Source organism: Lithobates pipiens, unplaced genomic scaffold, assembly GCF_037356315.1.
Source record: "Lithobates pipiens isolate NorthernLeopardFrog02 unplaced genomic scaffold, aLitPip1_a1.2 Scaffold_19, whole genome shotgun sequence".
Classification (NCBI taxonomy): domain Eukaryota; kingdom Metazoa; phylum Chordata; class Amphibia; order Anura; family Ranidae; genus Lithobates; species Lithobates pipiens.
This window is the reverse complement of record NW_027507764.1, coordinates 430,406-445,366: the sequence shown is the minus strand read 5'-3', so window position 1 is coordinate 445,366 and position 14,961 is coordinate 430,406. Positions and strand designations below refer to the sequence as shown.

The following is a 14,961-nucleotide window of genomic DNA, read 5'->3' as shown; positions in this document are numbered from 1 at the left end:
AGATGTGGTGTATCTGGATAAAGGAAGGCCCGTAGACGTGGTGTATCTAGATAAAGGAAGGCCCGTAGATGTGGTGTATCTGGATAAAGGAAGGCCCGTAGATGTGGTGTATCTGGATAAAGGAAGGTCCGTAGATCTGGTGTATCTAGATAAAGGAAGGCCCGTAGATGTGGTGTATCTGGATAAAGGAAGGCCCGTAGACGTGGTGTATCTAGATAAAGGAAGGCCCGTAGATGGGGTGTATCTGGATAAAGGAAGGCCCGTAGACGTGGTGTATCTAGATAAAGGAAGGCCCATAGATGTGGTGTATCTGGATAAAGGAAGGCCCGTAGATGTGGTGTATCTGGATAAAGGAAGGCCCGTAGACGTGGTGTATCTAGATAAAGGAAGGCCCGTAGATGTGGTGTATCTGGATAAAGGAAGGCCCGTAGACGTGGTGTATCTAGATAAAGGAAGGTCCGTAGATCTGGTGTATCTAGATAAAGGAAGGCCCGTAGACGTGGTGTATCTAGATAAAGGAAGGCCCGTAGATGTGGTGTATCTGGATAAAGGAAGGCCCGTAGATGTGGTGTATCTGGATAAAGGAAGGTCCGTAGATCTGGTGTATCTAGATAAAGGAAGGCCCGTAGATGTGGTGTATCTAGATAAAGGAAGGCCCGTAGATGTGGTGTATCTGGATAAAGGAAGGCCCGTAGATGTGGTGTATCTGGATAAAGGAAGGCCCGTAGACGTGGTGTATCTAGATAAAGGAAGGCCCGTAGATGTGGTGTATCTGGATAAAGGAAGGCCCGTAGACGTGGTGTATCTAGATAAAGGAAGGCCCGTAGACGTGGTGTATCTAGATAAAGGAAGGCCCGTAGATGTGGTGTATCTGGATAAAGGAAGGCCCATAGATGTGGTGTATCTGGATAAAGGAAGGCCCGTAGACGTGGTGTATCTAGATAAAGGAAGGCCCGTAGACGTGGTGTATCTAGATAAAGGAAGGCCCGTAGATGTGGTGTATCTGGATAAAGGAAGGTCCGTAGATCTGGTGTATCTGGATAAAGGAAGGCCCGTAGATGTGGTGTATCTGGATAAAGGAAGGTCCGTAGATCTGGTGTATCTAGATAAAGGAAGGCCCGTAGACGTGGTGTATCTAGATAAAGGAAGGTCCGTAGACGTGGTGTATCTAGATACAGGAAGGCCCGTAGATGTGGTGTATCTGGATAAAGGAAGGCCCGTAGATGTGGTGTATCTAGATAAAGGAAGGCCCGTAGACGTGGTGTATCTAGATAAAGGAAGGCCCGTAGACGTGGTGTATCTAGATAAAGGAAGGCCCGTAGATGTGGTGTATCTGGATAAAGGAAGGCCCGTAGATGTGGTGTATCTAGATAAAGGAAGGCCCGTAGATGTGGTGTATCTGGATAAAGGAAGGCCCGTAGATGTGGTGTATCTGGATAAAGGAAGGCCCGTAGACGTGGTGTATCTAGATAAAGGAAGGCCCGTAGATGTGGTGTATCTAGATAAAGGAAGGCCCGTAGATGTGGTGTATCTGGATAAAGGAAGGCCCGTAGACGTGGTGTATCTAGATAAAGGAAGGCCCGTAGATGTGGTGTATCTGGATAAAGGAAGGCCCGTAGACGTGGTGTATCTAGATAAAGGAAGGCCCGTAGATGTGGTGTATCTGGATAAAGGAAGGCCCGTAGATGTGGTGTATCTGGATAAAGGAAGGTCCGTAGATCTGGTGTATCTAGATAAAGGAAGGCCCGTAGATGTGGTGTATCTGGATAAAGGAAGGCCCGTAGACGTGGTGTATCTAGATAAAGGAAGGCCCGTAGATGTGGTGTATCTGGATAAAGGAAGGCCCGTAGATGTGGTGTATCTGGATAAAGGAAGGCCCGTAGACGTGTTGTATCTAGATAAAGGAAGGCCCGTAGATGTGGTGTATCTGGATAAAGGAAGGCCCGTAGACGTGGTGTATCTAGATAAAGGAAGGCCCGTAGATGTGGTGTATCTGGATAAAGGAAGGCCCGTAGATGTGGTGTATCTGGATAAAGGAAGGTCCGTAGATCTGGTGTATCTAGATAAAGGAAGGCCCGTAGATGTGGTGTATCTGGATAAAGGAAGGCCCGTAGACGTGGTGTATCTAGATAAAGGAAGGCCCGTAGATGGGGTGTATCTGGATAAAGGAAGGCCCGTAGACGTGGTGTATCTAGATAAAGGAAGGCCCATAGATGTGGTGTATCTGGATAAAGGAAGGCCCGTAGATGTGGTGTATCTGGATAAAGGAAGGCCCGTAGACGTGGTGTATCTAGATAAAGGAAGGCCCGTAGATGTGGTGTATCTGGATAAAGGAAGGCCCGTAGACGTGGTGTATCTAGATAAAGGAAGGTCCGTAGATCTGGTGTATCTAGATAAAGGAAGGCCCGTAGACGTGGTGTATCTAGATAAAGGAAGGCCCGTAGATGTGGTGTATCTGGATAAAGGAAGGCCCGTAGATGTGGTGTATCTGGATAAAGGAAGGTCCGTAGATCTGGTGTATCTAGATAAAGGAAGGCCCGTAGATATGGTGTATCTAGATAAAGGAAGGCCCGTAGATGTGGTGTATCTGGATAAAGGAAGGCCCGTAGATGTGGTGTATCTGGATAAAGGAAGGCCCGTAGACGTGGTGTATCTAGATAAAGGAAGGCCCGTAGATGTGGTGTATCTGGATAAAGGAAGGCCCGTAGACGTGGTGTATCTAGATAAAGGAAGGCCCGTAGATGTGGTGTATCTGGATAAAGGAAGGCCCATAGATGTGGTGTATCTGGATAAAGGAAGGCCCGTAGACGTGGTGTATCTAGATAAAGGAAGGCCCGTAGACGTGGTGTATCTAGATAAAGGAAGGCCCGTAGATGTGGTGTATCTGGATAAAGGAAGGTCCGTAGATCTGGTGTATCTGGATAAAGGAAGGCCCGTAGATGTGGTGTATCTGGATAAAGGAAGGTCCGTAGATCTGGTGTATCTAGATAAAGGAAGGCCCGTAGACGTGGTGTATCTAGATAAAGGAAGGTCCGTAGACGTGGTGTATCTAGATACAGGAAGGCCCGTAGATGTGGTGTATCTGGATAAAGGAAGGCCCGTAGATGTGGTGTATCTAGATAAAGGAAGGCCCGTAGACGTGGTGTATCTAGATAAAGGAAGGCCCGTAGACGTGGTGTATCTAGATAAAGGAAGGCCCGTAGATGTGGTGTATCTGGATAAAGGAAGGCCCGTAGATGTGGTGTATCTAGATAAAGGAAGGCCCGTAGATGTGGTGTATCTGGATAAAGGAAGGCCCGTAGATGTGGTGTATCTGGATAAAGGAAGGCCCGTAGACGTGGTGTATCTAGATAAAGGAAGGCCCGTAGATGTGGTGTATCTAGATAAAGGAAGGCCCGTAGATGTGGTGTATCTGGATAAAGGAAGGCCCGTAGACGTGGTGTATCTAGATAAAGGAAGGCCCGTAGATGTGGTGTATCTGGATAAAGGAAGGCCCGTAGACGTGGTGTATCTAGATAAAGGAAGGCCCGTAGATGTGGTGTATCTGGATAAAGGAAGGCCCGTAGATGTGGTGTATCTGGATAAAGGAAGGCCCGTAGACGTGGTGTATCTAGATAAAGGAAGGCCCGTAGATGTGGTGTATCTGGATAAAGGAAGGCCCGTAGACGTGGTGTATCTAGATAAAGGAAGGCCCGTAGATGTGGTGTATCTGGATAAAGGAAGGCCCGTAGATGTGGTGTATCTGGATAAAGGAAGGTCCGTAGATCTGGTGTATCTAGATAAAGGAAGGCCCGTAGATGTGGTGTATCTGGATAAAGGAAGGCCCATAGACGTGGTGTATCTAGATAAAGGAAGGCCCGTAGATGGGGTGTATCTGGATAAAGGAAGGCCCGTAGACGTGGTGTATCTAGATAAAGGAAGGCCCGTAGATGTGGTGTATCTGGATAAAGGAAGGCCCGTAGATGTGGTGTATCTGGATAAAGGAAGGCCCGTAGACGTGTTGTATCTAGATAAAGGAAGGCCCGTAGATGTGGTGTATCTGGATAAAGGAAGGCCCGTAGACGTGGTGTATCTAGATAAAGGAAGGCCCGTAGATGTGGTGTATCTGGATAAAGGAAGGCCCGTAGATGTGGTGTATCTGGATAAAGGAAGGTCCGTAGATCTGGTGTATCTAGATAAAGGAAGGCCCGTAGATGTGGTGTATCTGGATAAAGGAAGGCCCGTAGACGTGGTGTATCTAGATAAAGGAAGGCCCGTAGATGGGGTGTATCTGGATAAAGGAAGGCCCGTAGACGTGGTGTATCTAGATAAAGGAAGGCCCGTAGATGTGGTGTATCTGGATAAAGGAAGGCCCGTAGATGTGGTGTATCTGGATAAAGGAAGGCCCGTAGACGTGGTGTATCTAGATAAAGGAAGGCCCGTAGATGTGGTGTATCTGGATAAAGGAAGGCCCGTAGACGTGGTGTATCTAGATAAAGGAAGGCCCGTAGATGTGGTGTATCTGGATAAAGGAAGGCCCGTAGATCTGGTGTATCTAGATAAAGGAAGGCCCGTAGATGTGGTGTATCTAGATAAAGGAAGGCCCGTAGATGTGGTGTATCTGGATAAAGGAAGGCCCGTAGACGTGGTGTATCTAGATAAAGGAAGGCCCGTAGATGTGGTGTATCTGGATAAAGGAAGGCCCGTAGACGTGGTGTATCTAGATAAAGGAAGGCCCGTAGATGTGGTGTATCTGGATAAAGGAAGGTCCGTAGATCTGGTGTATCTAGATAAAGGAAGGCCCGTAGATGTGGTGTATCTAGATAAAGGAAGGCCCGTAGATGTGGTGTATCTGGATAAAGGAAGGCCCGTAGATGTGGTGTATCTGGATAAAGGAAGGCCCGTAGACGTGGTGTATCTAGATAAAGGAAGGCCCGTAGACGTGGTGTATCTAGATAAAGGAAGGCCCGTAGACGTGGTGTATCTAGATAAAGGAAGGTCCGTAGATGTGGTGTATCTGGACATTTGACACAGTTCCCCATAAACGTTTACATGGACCATAGGGGTGAGGACATGGATTGAAAACTGGCTACAAGGGCGAGTTCAGAGGGTGGTGATAAATGGGGAGTACTCGGAATGGTCGGGGGTGGGTAGTGGGGTCCCCCAGGGTTCTGTGTTGGGACCAATCCTATTTAATTTGTACATAGATGACCTGGAGGAGGGGGATGGGGGAAACAGTCCAATCTCTGTATTTGCGGATGATAATAAGCTAAGCAGGGAAATAACTTCTCCGCAGGATGTGGAAACCTTCCAAGAAGATCTGAACAAATGAATGGGGGGAGGGGCAACTACATGGCAAATGAGGTTCAATATAGAAAAATGTAAAATAATGCGCTTGGGTGGCAAAAATCTGAATGCAATCTATAGACTGGGGGGAGAACCACTGGGGGGGATGTAGGATGGAGAAGGACCTGGGGGGAGGGGAACCTCTGGGGGGATGTAGGATGAAGAAGGACCTGGGGGTCCTAGTAGATGAGAGGCTCAGCAATGGCTGGCACAGAAACAATATCTGGGTGTACAAAGATGTTGCCACTGTTTCATCACATATGGCGACCCATTGCATTTGGCTACCTGCTGGACTGCGCATGCACGACGCCGCCATATGCGTTCCAACACTGTGGCGATCTGCGCTTGCGCAGAATTTTGTGGCCACACCCCAGGAGTCCAGGTTCGAGCCCCACCATCCAAGTGGACATAGACTCAGATTATAATTATGCCGAGCAAAGCGAGGTTGTGTCCGAAGCGTGGCGAGTGAAGCGAGCCCTCGAGGGGCCCTGTGGCAAAGTGGTGTCTTACAGTGTTGGAACGTATTCGGCGGCGTCGAGCATGCGCACTCCAGCGGTTAGCAAAATGTGATGGGTAGCCAAATGTGACATGACATCGTGTCCCAGGCTGGGGACCCTGGAGACGGAGTGTTGATAACTGAGTGTACTAAAATGGCGCCCAGACCCTGCATCACAGACCATTATCTGGGTGTATCAATATGGCGTGGAGATTTGGGTGGGCGGATCGATACCTGGGGGGTCCCACATCACTCAGACTGATCTGACGGGTTTGCCAATCTGACAGAACACCAGTGTTCCGCTGCTTTTAAAATTCAACATCAAAACAGTCTGACGGATTTCCAAATCCTGTATTTCACAATATAAGCTGAGTTTAGTGGTAAAAATAACTCTGAAATGCAAGACTCCGGTGGGTGTAACAAGATGTCCGCTTGCTGCTGAAACACCGCCCTTGTAGTGTCACAGTTTGCTGCCTATCACAGGATGCTGCGGAAGTGACGTTGTTGTGTACTGCGCATGCGCGATGCGTTCCAAACACTCGCGCCGTGCGTTCCAACATAGTTTCGGCAATACAGTTCAGCAAAACCATCACATAATGTTACGGAAGTGACGTTACACACAAACACTGGGCCGTGCGTCACACTAATACTTCCCTTGTTACCTAGTAGGTTTTGCATTGCTGGGACTTGTAGTGCCTATCCTGAGCTACATGCTTCAATGTTCAGTGTCCTCATCCCTATCCCCATGCTTCAATGTTCAGTGTCCTCATCCTTATCCCCCAGCTTCAATGTTCAGTGTCCATCCTTATCCCCGTGCTTCAATGTTCAGTGTCCTCATCCTTAACCCTGTGCTTCAATGTTCAGTGTCCTCATCCCTATCCCCATGCTTCAATGTTCAGTGTCCTCATCCCTATCCGCGAGCTTCAATGTTCAGTGTCCTCATCCCTATCCCCATGCTTCAATGTTCAGTGTCCTCATCCCTATCCGCGAGCTTCAATGTTCAGTGTCCTCATCCCTATCCGCAAGCTTCAATGTTCAGTGTCCTCATCCTTATCCCTGTGCTTCAATGTTCAGTGTCCTCATCCTTATCCCCGAGCTTCAATGTTCAGTGTCCTCATCCCTATCCCCCTGCTTCAATGTTCAGTGTCCTCATCCTTATCCCCCAGCTTCAATGTTCAGTGTCCATCCTTATCCCCGTGCTTCAATGTTCAGTGTCCTCATCCTTAACCCTGTGCTTCAATGTTCAGTGTCCTCATCCCTATCCCCATGCTTCAATGTTCAGTGTCCTCATCCCTATCCGCGAGCTTCAATGTTCACTGTCCTCATCCTTATCCCTGTGCTTCAATGTTCAGTGTCCTCATCCCTATCCCCATGCTTCAATGTTCAGTGTCCTCATCCCTATCCGCGAGCTTCAATGTTCACTGTCCTCATCCTTATCCCTGTGCTTCAATGTTCAGTGTCCTCATCCCTATCCCCCTGCTTCAATGTTCAGTGTCCTCATCGAAGCAGGGGGATAAGGATGAGGACACTGAACATTGAAGCTCGCGGATAGGGATGAGGACACTGAACATTGAAGCAGGGGGATAGGGATGAGGACACTGAACATTGAAGCTCGGGGATAGGGATGAGGACACTGAACATTGAAGCAGGGGGATAGGGATGAGGACACTGAACATTGAAGCACAGGGATAAGGATGAGGACACTGAACATTGAAGCTTGCGGATAGGGATGAGGACACTGAACATTGAAGCATGGGGATAGGGATGAGGACACTGAACATTGAAGCTCGGGGATAGGGATGAGGACACTGAACATTGAAGCATGTAGCTCAGGATAGGCACTACAAGTCCCAGCAATGCAAAACCTACTAGGTAACAAGGGAAGTATTAGTGTTGTGACGCACGGCCCAGTGTTTGTGTTGTGTGTAACGTCACTTCCGTAACATTATGTGATGGTTACGCTGAACTGTATTGCGGAAACTATGTTGGAACGCACGGCGCAAGTGTTTGGAACGCATCGCGCATGCGCAGTACGCAACAACGTGGCCCGTGTTTGTGTTGTGTGTAACATCACTTCCGTAACATTATGTGATGGTTTCGCTGAACTGTATTGCCGAAACTATGTTGGAACGCACGGCGCGAGCGTTTGGAACGCATCGCGCATGCGCAGTACGCAACAACGTCACTTCCGCAGCATCCTGTGATAGGCAGCAAACTGTGACACTACACCCTCTCACTGTATCCTTACTGTGGAGAAGTACGGGGTGTAGCAAGATGGCAGTGACCGATCGTCACTTCCGTTACAAAATCTAACGAAACACCATCACTTGGGTGTATAAAGATGTCCGCCAGGTGCAATGACTCTTTCGGGTATACAAAGATGGCTGCACATCCTTCCGTTTCTCACTGTGTCGCCATGGAAACGACGGCGGTACACTCTAGGCTTGTCTGCCAGGGAAACTCTATGGTCTTCTGACCGGATATCCGGTTAGGTTTTGTGCCTGTGTGAGAAGCTCCACCGGCGTGGGGGGCAAAAAAAATACAGGTGAGACCTGGGGGGCTGTGTGTGTCCCAGGAAATACCTCCCCCCAGTATTAGACCTCCCCTCTGTGTGTCCCAGTGAATCTCTTCCCCCAATTCCGTGTGTCCCAGGGAATTCCCCCCCCCCCACCATTATTCTGTCCTCTCCTCTCTGTGTGTCCCAGGAAATACTTCCCCCCTAAACAAGCCTCTCCTCTGTGTGTCCCAGGTAATTCCCCCCCCCCATTATTGTGTCCTCTCCTCTGTGTGTCCCAGGAAATACTTCCCTCCCCCTAAACAAGCCTCCCCTCTGTGTGTCCCAGGGATCCCCCCCACCATTATTCTGTCTTCTCCTCTCTGTGTGTCCCAGGAAATACTTCCCCCCTAAACAAGCCTCCACTCTGTGTGTCCCAGGGATCCCCCCCCCACCATTATTCTGTCCTCTCCTCTCTGTGTGTCCCAGGGAATTCCCCCCTAAACAAGCCTCCCCTCTGTGTGTCCCAGGGATCCCCCCCACCATTATTCTGTCTTCTCCTCTCTGTGTGTCCCAGGAAATACTTCCCCCCTAAACAAGCCTCGACTCTGTGTGTCCCAGGGATCCCCCCCCCCCACCATTATTCTGTCCTCTCCTCTCTGTGTGTCCCAGGGAATTCCCCCCTAAACAAGCCTCCCCTCTGTGTGTCCCAGGGATCCCCCCCACCATTATTCTGTCTTCTCCTCTCTGTGTGTCCCAGGAAATACTTCCCCCCTAAACAAGCCTCGACTCTGTGTGTCCCAGGGATCCCCCCCCCCACCATTATTCTGTCCTCTCCTCTCTGTGTGTCCCAGGGAATTCCCCCCTAAACAAGCCTCTCCTCTGTGTGTCCCTGGGAATTCCCCCCCCCAATTATTCTGTCCTCTCCTCTGTGTGTCCCAGGAAATACTTCCCCCCTAAACAAGCCTCTCCTCTGTGTGTCCCAGGGAATTCCCCCCCCCCCATTATTGTGTCCTCTCCTCTGTGTGTCCCAGGAAATACTTCCCTCCCCCTAAACAAGCCTCCCCTCTGTGTGTCCCAGGGATCCCCCCCCCCCCCCCAACCATTATTCTGTCCTCTCCTCTCTGTGTGTCCCAGGAAATACTTCCCCCCTAAACAAGCCTCCCCTCTGTGTGTCCCAGGGATCCCCCCCCCCCCATTATTCTGTCCTCTCCTCTCTGTGTGTCCCAGGAAATACTTCCCCCCTAAACAAGCCTCCACTCTGTGTGTCCCAGGGATCCCCCCCCCCACCATTATTCTGTCCTCTCCTCTGTGTGTCCCAGGGAATTCCCCCCCCCCCGGTATTAGGCCTGCCCTCTCTGTGTCCCAGGAAATACCCCCCCCCCCCAGTATTAGGCCTTCCCTCACTGTGTCCCAGGGATTCCCTTCCCCCAGTCTGTATGTAGATTTAGTTCCCGGTGATGTACATGCGTTGTGCTCTCTCTGTACAGGATGTATGCGGTGTACCGGCAGGCCCATCCCCCCACGGGCCTGGAATTCTCCATGTACTGCAACTTCTTCAATAACACAGAGAAGAACCTGGTGGTGGCCGGAACCTCCCAACTCTACGTGTACCGCCTCAACCACCATGCTGAGGTAAGTGTGCCCTCAGGGGCCCCCTGACCTTGGACAGAGGGGACCCTCCACCGGCCCCCCCGACCTGGGACAGAGGGGACCCTCCACCGGCCCCCCCGACCTGGGACAGAGGGGACCCTCCACCGGCCCCCCCCGACCTGGGACAGAGGGGACCCTCCACCGGCCCCCCCCGACCTGGGACAGAGGGGACCCTCCACCGGCCCCCCCCGACCTGGGACAGAGGGGACCCTCCACCGGCCCCCCCGACCTGGGACAGAGGGGACCCTCCACCGGCCCCCCCGACCTGGGACAGAGGGGACCCTCCACCGGCCCCCCCGACCTGGGACAGAGGGGACCCTCCACCGGCCCCCCCGACCTGGGACAGAGGGGACCCTCCACCGGCCCCCCCGACCTGGGACAGAGGGGACCCTCCACCGGCCCCCCCGACCTGGGACAGAGGGGACCCTCCACCGGCCCCCCCGACCTGGGACAGAGGGGACCCTCCACCGGCCCCCCCGACCTGGGACAGAGGGGACCCTCCACCGGCCCCCCCGACCTGGGACAGAGGGGACCCTCCACCGGCCCCCCCGACCTGGGACAGAGGGGACCCTCCACCGGCCCCCCCGACCTGGGACAGAGGGGACCCTCCACCGGCCCCCCCGACCTGGGACAGAGGGGACCCTCCACCGGCCCCCCCGACCTGGGACAGAGGGAGCCCCCCACCGGCCCCCCGACCTGGGACAGGGTGCTCCCCCCTACCGGCCCGAGCTGGGACAGAGGGCCCCCCCACTGGCCCTGAGCTGTGACAGAGGGCCCCCCCCCCACTGAACCTGCCCCTAAATAGGAAGTGTGTGATGGGTCTTTAGAGGCAGCAAAATGAAGAGACTTTATTATGACGGTATTATAAGTAAAATGAAAGAGATCAACTGATCACATCCGTACTGTTACACTCCCACACACATACATAAAACTGAATGGTCAACATTTGGACTTCAACATGAAGTGTCCTTATATACTGTATATTACCAACGCGTTTCAAGTTCTTCTTCAGGGATGGAAAGTGAACCTTGATGTCAGAGACAGAACACATAGAATTGTATGTTCACAATAATCTAATGATGAATTCTCTTTGTATAGAGATGTTCTAGTTCTGTCCCTGATATCAAGGTTCAGTACCCCTCCCCCCCCTTTTTGAAGGGCACCTCGAAACACGTTGGTCCTATATAGTAAATACAGACGCTTCATGTTGAGTTTTATGTACGTCTATGAGCATGTAACTGTCCGGAGATATGCTCATTTTTGATTCTGGAGCTGTCAGGAGAAGATCTGTTCCCCCCCTTTTTTTTTTTATAATATGGTTGTATTTTCAGTGGGTGTCGTTTCCCCTCCGCCATGCGAAACGTCCTCAGACAGGAGCCACCATGTTCTGCATATAAAACAAGTAATACAAAAAAACCCCAAAAAACAAACAAAATAAAATGTAAAGCATCCTCGTCCAGCTATTCTCGCATACAAACGCACACGTATGTAAATGGCGATCTCACCACACATGTGAGGTATGACGGCGAGCGTTAGAGGGAGAGTAATAATTCTACCCCCGACCGCCTCTGTAAATCTAAACTGGTAACCTGTAAAGACATATAGAGCGTCTCCTAGGGAGATTTTTAGGTATCGTAGTTTGTCGCCATTCCACAAGTGTGCGCAATGTTAGAGTGACACGTTGGGTGTCCGTTTTACTTGGCGTCATCTTCTATATTTGACCAACAAATTGCGCATTATGTTTTTTTTTTTTTGTGTGCCCTAAAACTATTTTAAGTTTAATTCTCCTGAAAATTTGCATTTGATAAATGGCAGCGCAAATACCGCGTGACATCAACAATTGCAACACCCACCGGTTTATTCTCCAGGGCCTCTGCCTACAAAAAATATCACAAGTCTTGGGGGTTCTAAATGTCAGACTTGGCCCGGACTGGGGTGGGGTGGGTGGGGTGGGGTGGTTTGGTTAGGTTAGGTTAGTTAGTTGAAGTCCCACACGCCCATCCCGACCGCGCGTGGCGGGGCAGGGGACCCCAACTACCATTTCTGAGAATTATGACCCCTCCCCCCAATTAAATATCGAACCCTTACCACTTGTCTTCTTTGTCATTACAGAGCTCATCCAAAAGTGAGAGAGGATCAGGTGACACCTCCGCACTCCATTCTTCCTTCCTCTCTTCCTTCCAGCTTTTCCTCCTTTCTGTCCATTCTTTTTTTTTCCCGCTGTTCTTCCATCCATCCATCCTTACTTCCTTCCCCCTTCCTGTCTTCCATCTTTTCATCTGATATACAAAAAATAAATTAAAAAAAGATCTCGCCACTTCTTTCTCTCTCTGCCCCCTCTCCTCTCCTTCTGATCATTTAAAGTGGAAGTAAACTCATGGATTTAAACAGTAAAAAAAAAAAAAAAACGGCATGCCGGGAATGCTCTCTGCACATTGGCTGTGCTCTCAGCCAAACTATCAAACCATCCATTGGCTGGTGTCATAACCAATCACATGTGCAGCACCGTGGCAGTTGAAGATTAAACAGAGGCAAAGATGGCGGCTTCCGTGGCTGAAAACGATAGGGGAGTTTACTTCCACTTTAAGGTTCAGGTGATGAGTGGATGTTGCTGTCCTCCTTCTGTTTTTCCTTCCAATTCTCTGCCTTACTCCTCCCCCGTCTCTCCTCTTACACTGTTATATCATACACAGAGGTGAAAGGTCACAAGGAGAAGTTGGAGTTGATGGCGTCCTTCTCATTTTTCGGGAATGTCATGTCTATGGCCAGTGTGCAGTTGGCCGGAGCCAAGAGAGACGCCCTTCTACTGAGCTTCAAGGAGGCCAAGGTGGGTTCACGCCCCCGTCCCTCCCCCGTCCCTCCCCCGTCCTACCCCCCCCACCCTGTCCCTCCCCCGTCCTTCTTCTATATTACCTGTCTTCCAGTCTTGAGGGCCAGCCATGATACGTCTTCTGTCTGTCTCCCCCCCCCCGTCCCTACTCCGGGGGCCCATGATATTTCCACCGTTCATTTGTTGTCTTCCACCCTACTCCATCGTGGCTCACGATAGGTCTGATGTCTTCAACCATTCCCCTTCCAGGGTCCATGAGACCTCCGCTGTCTGTCTCCCCCATCCCCCTCGGGTCCATTTATACTGTATATAGGCTGTCAATCTAATGTCTCTCTGCCTTCCAAGGAGAAGGTCTTCTACCCCCCCCCCCCCCCCCCAGGAAAAAAAAATCCAGCATAAATCTGTCCGCCTGAGTATAAGTTCCTTCTGCAAGCCAAAATTCTCCCTAAACAGAGATGCAAAAATTTCCCCTCCTCCCAGGACAAATCCTCCTGCCAGTGCAAAAATCCCCCCCCCCCCCCTCTAGCTCCAGTTCTGACCCCCTTCCACTTCTAGCATAACCTAACCAAAAAAATACCCCTCCTAGCACAATTATTTCCCCCCCCCCATTTCCTCCCCTGACACAAATCCTTCCTACCAAATATCCCCTCTTAGCAAAAAATCCCCCCCCCCCCTCCCTGGACAAATCCTCCTGCCAGTGCAAAAATCCCCCCCCCCCCTTCTAGCTCCAGTTCTGACCCCCTTCCACTTCTAGCATAACCTAACCAAAAAAATACCCCTCCTAGCACAATTATTTCCCCCCCCCCCATTTCCTCCCCTGACACAAATCCTTCCTACCAAATATCCCCTCTTAGCAAAAAATCCCCCCCCCCCCTCCCTGGACAAATCCTCCTGCCAGTGCAAAAATCCTTCTGGCTCCAATTTTACCCTCCCCCCCCCCCCTCTACTTCCAGCACAACCCAACCAAAAAAAACACCCCTCTTGGCACAAGTCTCCCCGCCTACCCCCTCTTGGCATAGAGCCTCCCCTAAAAATCTCCCCTCCTAGAATTCATTTTCCTACCAAATATCCCCTCTTAGCAAAAATTCCCCCTCTGGGCACAAATCTACTTTCCTCATATCCCTTGCTGTAGCAGTGGGAACTCTCCCTGTGGCCCCCCTCCCCCACCTTGTCCAGGCCCCGCTTCCATGTTCTGTCCGATGGTCCCCATGCGTCTGTTCTCTGATGTCTTCTCACCTTTTCCCTACATTGTCTGATTGTGGTTCAGACTTTTGTCTTTCACCCCCTCAATTTGGATTAATGATAGGTTGTCTCCCCCCCCCCAGTCTGTGTTTTGCCTGCTGTCTGATCTGGTTGTCTTTCGTATTGCAGCTGTCGGTGGTGGAATATGACCCGGAAATCCACGATCTGAAGACGCTGTCTCTGCATTACTTCGAGGAGCCGGAGCTGCGGGTGGGTGGGATGTCCTCGGAGGCCGGGTTCTGCTCTCTGCGGGTTCCCAGCTCCATGTTTTATATCTGTGTACTCCCTGTCATCGCATCACATGACTTCCTTCATATGAGATGTCTCTTCGCTCCTCCTATTAGGGGGTGTTATTGGGTCAGGAAAGTGGGCCCATAGGGTTGTCTCAGTGGATATAAACTCTTCCTATCCCCAGTGAAGTGAATGGCCTCAGGTGATACACAGAGAGGAAACAAATCCTTCTACATATGTTGTACCTGTTTACCTGCAGGCTTCTCTTCTCTACATCCATTCAAAGTCCAGAATTTATACACCTTGTCTGAGATGTCAGAAAAAAAGGGACGGAGAGCTGACGTTATACTCTGCAGAGCTCATTGGAGGGAAGGGACACCCCCCTTTACACAGAACACAGGAACAGAGCTGAGGCTGTCAATCATAGGCTGTGCCCTCCCCGTCACCATTTTTCTCTTGGTGTCAGGGAAAACTTGTCCAAAGTGATCAGGCGGGAGCACTTTTGTTCTGGGAGGAAGTCGTATGACCTCCTCCCACTGGCCGCACCTCAGCGCAATCTGTCACCCGCCATGTCCAACAGACATGACTGGTAATAGGTCACTGTACTGGCCCGCTGACGGTACCATGTGATCAGCTGTGGACCAATCACAACGGATCACATCGACGGATTGTACACAACTAAAAAAAAAA

At 50.8% G+C, this 14,961-nt stretch overlaps 2 protein-coding genes across 2 annotated transcripts in view; one reads left to right on the top strand and one right to left on the bottom strand.

Annotated features, from left to right (window-relative positions):
• The first annotated feature begins 8,218 nt into the window (after positions 1-8,218).
• LOC143997889 (cleavage and polyadenylation specificity factor subunit 1-like) lies at positions 8,219-14,418 on the top strand. The gene is made up of 5 exons (XM_077493715.1): positions 8,219-8,366; positions 9,806-9,950; positions 12,081-12,108; positions 12,662-12,795; positions 14,170-14,418. Exons 2-5 carry the CDS (start codon positions 9,807-9,809, stop codon positions 14,416-14,418), a joined length of 555 nt encoding a protein of 184 aa, XP_077349841.1. The 5' UTR covers positions 8,219-8,366; position 9,806.
• Positions 14,419-14,818: 400 nt separating this feature from the next.
• ADCK5 (aarF domain containing kinase 5) overlaps positions 14,819-14,961 on the bottom strand; it is a 49,396-nt gene continuing 49,253 nt past the window's right edge. The window contains exon 7 of the mRNA XM_077493714.1: positions 14,819-14,905. Coding sequence (XP_077349840.1) covers positions 14,819-14,905 — 87 coding nt within the window. The remainder of the gene's footprint in view (positions 14,906-14,961) is intronic.